At 40.7% G+C, this 7189-nt stretch overlaps 1 protein-coding gene across 2 annotated transcripts in view; it reads left to right on the top strand.

The window, feature by feature from the left end:
• CLU (clusterin) overlaps window positions 1–2289 on the top strand; it is a 30317-nt gene extending 28028 nt beyond the window's left edge. For both annotated transcript variants that reach the window (XM_070932182.1, XM_070932183.1), the window contains exon 9: window positions 2056–2289. In XM_070932182.1, coding sequence (XP_070788283.1) covers window positions 2056–2062 — 7 coding nt within the window. In that variant the 3' untranslated portion in view covers window positions 2063–2289. The remainder of the gene's footprint in view (window positions 1–2055) is intronic.
• The last annotated feature ends 4900 nt before the right edge of the window (window positions 2290–7189 follow it).

A 7189-nucleotide genomic window follows, 5' to 3' on the forward strand; every position in this document is an offset into this window, starting at 1 on the left:
GTAAGTGTGGAGCTGGGGAGATGCAGTCAGAGTTAGGATAGTCTCGAGCTCAGTTGTATGGAAAACAACCACATTCATTTAAGATCATTGTATAGTTTCCTTTATGGCTGGCTTTATATAAAGTGGTTGCTCCTCCAGTTGCTCCACAAAACATTCTTCTAATGCTTTATCTTACCTTTATCTCTAAGGAGTAATCAAAGGTCAGACACATTTTCTGTGAAGGACAGATGGAAACAAGAAGATTGAAATCTCCTATAGTTGCTTTTGTCCACACAGTACTTTAGAGGGACACGATGGCTCAGTGGCTAAGACGCTGGGCTTGTTGATCAAAAGGTCAGCAGTTCAGTGGTTTGAATCCCTAGTGCCGTGTAACGGGGTGAGTTCTCGTTACTTGCCTCAGCTTCTGCCAACCTAGCAGTTCGAAAGCATGTAAAAAATGCAAGTAGAAAAATAGGGACCACCTTTGGTGGGAAGGTAACAGCGTTCCGTGCGCCTTTGGTCACATGGAACGCTGTTTAGTCATGCCAGCCACATGACCACGGAGACGTCTTCAGACAGTGCTGGCTCTTTGGCTTTGAAATAGAGATGAGCACCACCCCCTAGAGTCGGGAACGACTAGCACATATGTGCAAGGGGAACCTTTACCTTTTACGTTTATACACTACTTTATAGTTTTATTTAAATATCTATGGAGATTTTCAGTTATCTCCATAGATATTCATGGTTATCCCAAAGGTGCTTTTTCAAGAGGCAACTGGACTTCCTGCTTTTTCTTTGAAGAAGCTTCTTGGATGAGAAGTGAAATGTCTTCAAAGAAAAATCAGAAAAGTCCAGTTGCCTCTTGAAAAAGTACCTTTGGGACATTTTATTTAAATACCTGCCATCAGTGGCCAATTGAGAATTGGAGCCCTGGTAGATCTTGAGGTCTTAAGGCCATGAAAATCTATAGGATCCTAAAATGTAATTAATTTGAAGGAAATCCATAGGAAGCGCATGGACATCCTTTTTGGATAAGGATGTTTTTAAGAAACAACATCAGAGTCTATAAGAACCGAAGGTCAGTCCCAGCCTCCTCTTTCTCAATGTTCAACTTTGTGTTAAATGAGATATATACTTAACTTTTTATCCATGAAGACTAAATATGTGTTCATTTGGGGGTGAGACAAAGAAACAATATTTCTTAAATCTCCAAAATGATTGTTTGGGGCGGGAGACTCTGGATTAATACAAAGTGGCAGCTAATCTCCTGTGTTATACAGGTAGTCCTCAGTTAACAACTACAATTGGGATACAATTTTTAAATGAATCATGTGACTGCAGTAACTTATAATGTTAGTTCTGCTGTGGTTGTTAAATAAATTACCTGCCATCATTAAGTACAACATCATGTGACTGCAACTTGCATTTTGCTGTTGGTTTCTCCATTGACTTTGCTTGTTGGAAGTTGACTGTGAAGCTCATAAATATTGATCTTCAGGGATGTTACAACAACTGCAAGTTTGAAGACCAATGGTAAAATTACTTTTTCGGTGCCATCGTAAGTTTGAACAATCACTAGGCAGGGCAGTCATTAATGGAGGACTATTTGCAGTGGTGGGATTCAAATAATTTAACAACTGGTTCTCTGCCCTAATGATTTCTTCCAACAACCAGTTTGCCAAACTGCTCAGAAAGTTAACAACCGGTTCTCCCGAAGTGGTGCGAACTGGCTGAATCCCACCACTGCCTATTTGTATACCGTGTTTCCCCGAAAATAAGACCCTGTCTTATATTTTTTTGAACCCTGAAATAAGTGCTTGGCCTTATTGCCATGCACTCAAAAGCCTGATTGGGCTTATTATCAGGGGATGTCTTATTTTGGGGGAAACACGGTAGGATAAGTATTGAAGCGAGCAGTAACTGTGGGGGTGCCGTTTTACACACACACACACTTAATTCTTATAAGTCTCCATGCTTTGTCTCACATTGTTATTTGATGGTTTGTCCTAGCATTAGGAAATTCCTTTTGGTTCTGGAATCATACATTCTTTTTTTTTTTCTCCTTTTATCCAACAGAGAATAACCCTGCCTGCATTCTGGATCTCAGGCCATGACAAGGGACAGCGAGAGGAGCCATAGCCCTTTTGGCCTCCCCGCCTTTCCGCCTCAGTGCTCTCACAGCGCCAGAAGGGAGCTTCGTCCACCAAGCCCCACCTATCCACCTTTGTAGTTTACACTGTATTGCCTGCCCTATTTTTGCTGCTGGGTCATTACAGATGCACAAAATGAAATAAAAGGTTCTAGGCCCAATGCTTGAAAAAAAATGCTCTGTGGATTGAGTGAGAGAAGAAATGGGATTTGGAATTTGGGGAGAAGGGCTGAATGATGGCACAAAGGGCAATAGGTTCCAGGTGTGAACCGTAGGAACGGTTGGTCAGTATATCTGAGACAAAAGCCCATTGTCTGCTAATCCTCTGCCCCATCTTGTCCATAGCCATTTGAGAGAAAAACACGGCGACACAATGCAGAGCTTTGTATTCCTTCTTTCTCCTTGCTAATTATCCTAGCACTGCCTTCAAAACACACTGACTAGCTTAATCATGGCCATGCAGTTCAAACTTCTGCAGCATTACAAGGTCTTTGAGGAATTTTCTAGCACAAACTCACATGACTGCAAGAATGCCTCCGGTAATTTTGGGGGAGCCGTGGGGAACTCCGGTTTCATTTGTTCCTGGAACACCAATGGGTGCTTGTCATATATCCCTAAGAATGGTTGGATGCATAGGGGTCCACAACAATAATGTCAAAATGATGTGGATGTTGTGACATCACACAAAAGTCACAATTATGAAATGACAATGGAACTTCTGCAAGTACATAAGTTGTATCATGTGTGTCATGACACACGTGTCCTTTCCCTGGCTGTTCTTGCAGCTACCGTGTTTCCCCGAAAATAAGACCGTCTTACATTTTTTTTTTGAACCCTGAAATAAGCGCTTGGCCTTATTGCTATGCGCTCAAAAGCCCGAGTGGGCTTATTATCAGGGGATGTCTTATTTTGGGGGAAACAGGGTAGTTTTCTGTGATTAGATGTAGGTGGATCTGTAAACAGGTTCTAGAAAAAGCTGTTTATGTTGAGTGGTCTGTACTGGAAGGATTTTTGTGAAAAACGAATTGTCAAAAAGTATTTACCACTGAGTTACAATTAATGAGGTTTGGATGAGTCAGGGTTTTTTTTCCCTTTTGTTCTAACTCAAGTGGTAATTGTCTCACCCATTGTCAGGATGTTTATTGTCAGCAGGCATGGACATTGCAAACAACTTAAATGCTACTGTCCTGTACTTTCTGCATTTATTATCCCCACATCCTTCCCTCCAATCACGTAGGAAGGAAGCTCTGCACAGCATTTCACCCAATAGATACAGTCTGCTGATATAGTCTGCTGAAGTATAAATCTAATGGGTTTAAAGAATTATCTACTGTAGAGAATTGCTCCAGGTTCTCTCTAATTGTATTAAAACTCATTTGCAAGTCAAGTGTTCATAACCCCCTAAAAAGATATCGTTTTACCAGCTATGCAAGGGTCCACTCCATAACTAACAGAGGATGCTGGAAAGGGATGGTGATGAGCTCTTTAAAGCCAAGGGGCAGCTTGAATTTTCATACCGTCCTCTTGCTGCAAATACTCTGGTTTAGTCCAAGGCCACTTCGTGTGTGTTAACTCCTTATGTGAACTGTAGCTATGAAGGGCAACCAGTTTGGTGTAGTGGGTAAGGCGCCAGCTAGAAACTGGAGAGCACAAGTTCTAGTCCTTCATTAGCATAAAGGCAATTGATGACTTTGGGCCAGCCACTCTCTCTCAGCCCTAGTCAGGGGGCAACAGCAAATCACTTCCAAAATATCTTGCCAAGAAAACAGCAGGGACTAATCCAGGCAGTTGGCAGGAATCTGACTGACTTGACGGTAGAAACTGACTTGAAGGTGAATACGCACGCGCACACACGGGGGGGGGGAGGGGAGAGAGAGAGAGAGAGAGAGAACACTATGATTGCCCTTGGCCCTGCCTTTCAAGGCCACTTATTTTGGGGTGCAGAATTCCTCCTATTGATTTCCAAACAGTTGACATTGGGGCAGAAGAAAGATGGTGGCCCTCACAGAAGTGGGACACAAATATCAGGTAAGAAAAATACTCAGCCCATCATGCTTAAGGCATTTCAGCTGTCAAGGGGTCAGGAAAGTCCCCTTAACAAAAATAGCTGTTAGGTTGACTGCAGATGAGAGCTAGAGCTGTGCTTCAACACATCCTAAAAGGGAAAGTGACTTTACCTGTTGAAGCAGCCCCCACCCCCATCCCAAACACTCTTAGTGGCAACTGGGCAAGGGTGGGTTCTACTTAATTTTATTACTGGTTCGCAGCAGGGCTGCGCTTTGCTCGTGCATGCACACTCTTCTGCACAAGCGCAGAAGCTTCTGCGCATGCGCAAAAGCGTTTTGATGATGTCAGGATCGGTGGGTGGAGCCTCCTGCCAGTTTTACTACCGGTTCTATAGAACTGGTGTGAACCAGGGGCAACCCACCACTGCAACTGGGGTATTTGTGTCCAATTCTCAATGTTTTAAACTCCCACAGTCATAGTTTTTAAAATTTTTGCTTAAGAAAAATCCTTTTTCCATACATGGTAAAACAGCAAAAGGAAAATTAGTGCACTCTCTTAATCCAGAAATCTTTGTGTATGCTTCAAAGGACACATTCCAGTCTTATTTTCATTGCTCGGATATGGGGAGCAACATTAAAGACAGATTTCTGAGAAGTCAAGTCAAGTCATCTTTGAATTGCACTCAACTCCTGGGTCATCTTAGCTATAATACAGAAGTGATTTTTCATTACCTTCTTGCATGATTCTTTTTGAATTACCAGTGAAGATTATAGCATTGGGATTTTCTGCTAGTCTCCTATCCAAGTATTAACCTGGTCTGGCACTGCATAGGTCTGGAGCCCAAACACAACTTTGCCCTGATTCCATCATACTACAGAAATCAGGAAAACATCCCTTTTGGCACAGAAAAAACTGCAAGATAAGCCTGCTCTCACATCCATTTAATTGATCACAGCTCCTATTTGCTTGTGATTTCAAAGAATCCCATAGGAGAAAATTATTCTAGAGGTAATGAGTTAATGAGTGTGTCCTTCTAGAATTATGAAATAGCTGTGATTTTAATCTGTATACAAATCTGGTTCCAGTCTGCCTTCCTAATTGGATCTGGTTAATTCTGCCTGCCTAGATCCTACTCCCTGGTGCTTCTGATTGGGATCCAGTTAAGTCTGGAGTTCATAGGGGACTTGAATGAGTACTGCCTCTTTTTCCTCTGTGTGGAGTTCCCCTGGCCCCAGGTTTCCTCCTGACTTTGGCCATTTTCTCATTACTAATTTATCCTGTTTTAGAATGCCCACATGTATGGAAGATGTCTATAGACATCTTATATAGATGTCTATAGGAAGATGTCTAATGCACCTTCCATTGCAGTGGAAAAGGAAAATCATTTTTCCCAGAGAGGCCTCTGCAGATCAACAGCCCCCTCATTCTCTGCAGACATGTTGCAACACCCCACATCTTACCTTGGCTTGCAACCTATGAATAAAGGCCTTGAACATGTGTAGAGTTTTATCTCTGGGTGATAGAACTCTACATGTGCTCAGGAGCAAAGCAAGACTATTGGCAAGAGTGTCCAGAATATTGCTTGTTTCATACAGGAACCATTTCTTCACTCCTTTTTAGCATGCTGTGGAAATACAGGCCATCTTAGAATAGAATGGAATAGGAATAGAAAGAGAAGAGTAGAGAAGAGAAGAGTAGGAATGAGTAGAGTAGAGTAGAGTAGAGTAGAGTAGAGTAGAGTAGAGTAGAACAGAACAGAACAGAACAACAGAACAGAACAGAACAGAATACTTTATTGGCCAAGTGTGATTGGACACACAAGGAATTTGTCTAGTGCATAAGTTCTCAATGTACATACAAATAACAAAGTAATGTAATCATAAGGTTTCAATAAGAGAAATAGAAAAGAGAATAATCTTATAGGCCAGTTTATTAAATCATAACAAAATTTATTTGGGCACTGCATCTCATATATACGCAGAAACTTGGCTTTAGGCTTTATTGTATTTGGATAGAATGTTATCTTTGGGCAATGACCTAAAAATGTGTAATAGCAGACCCTGAGACAGTATGATTAAATAACAGTACACAATTTTGTGGAGGATCTTCCCAAAGAAATGTATTAGTATACATTTTCTTCTATATCTTTTGCCCTATAGGGATGGTTGGGCGACTACTCTCTAAAGTCCAGAAATAACATGTTTTCCCTGTTGTGTGCAATCATTGCAGAAATGTTTCTAAAATACAATGTTTACTTCTAAAGAAAAGAAACCTTTTGGCAAATCAGCTCAAATCACCAATTTATAAAAAGAAAGAGCAACAGGAAATAAAACATAAATGCCACTTCTTTTTAAGAATCTCTCCCACGTTTCTGGAAATCATGCTGTTTTCCCTGCTCCATTGTAAAAGGTCAGAAATGATTCTTCCTTCCAAAATAAATTAGAGCTATTGGGTGGTTAAGGCAATTAAGGTTTCTAAACCTTCTTTTTCTGCCTCCTGCACCACAATCTGGCTATGATTACTGAACTCTGCTATCAATTTGAAGTGAAAAGCTTCTCCAAGTGTAGTACAGGTAGTCCTCGACTTACGGCTAAAACAATTAGTCCCTTTTAATAATTTAAACAATACAGCCAAAAGACGAAGAGGTAGATGCAAGCATTTCGTATTGACACATCAGTACCTACATTACATGCACCTAATAACATGGTTAAAATCAGCCTCAAATATAAGATCCCCAATTTTCTGTTGTTAAGTGAGTTTTGCCCCATTTTACGACCTTTCTTGGCATAGTTGTTAACTGAATCATTGCAGTAACACGATTGTTAAGTATAGTATAGTATAGTTTATTGAATAGCCCGAAGGCCTTTTCAAACAAAACAGAAAAGAAAAAGGGAAAAAGATAAAACAGTTACAAAAATAGCAATCTAAAAATATATGATAGATGACATTAAAATTTTACAATATCAAATTTCAATAGCTAAGTTGCCAAGACTAGATAACCCAAATAGGATAGCTCCTCTCTAACTGAGCTCATCTTCCTTACAATCGATAAAA

Source organism: Pituophis catenifer, unplaced genomic scaffold (genome assembly GCF_029215685.1).
Source record: "Pituophis catenifer annectens isolate HBS135680 unplaced genomic scaffold, rPitCat1.0.hap2 SCAF_1, whole genome shotgun sequence".
NCBI classification, from domain to species: domain Eukaryota; kingdom Metazoa; phylum Chordata; class Lepidosauria; order Squamata; family Colubridae; genus Pituophis; species Pituophis catenifer.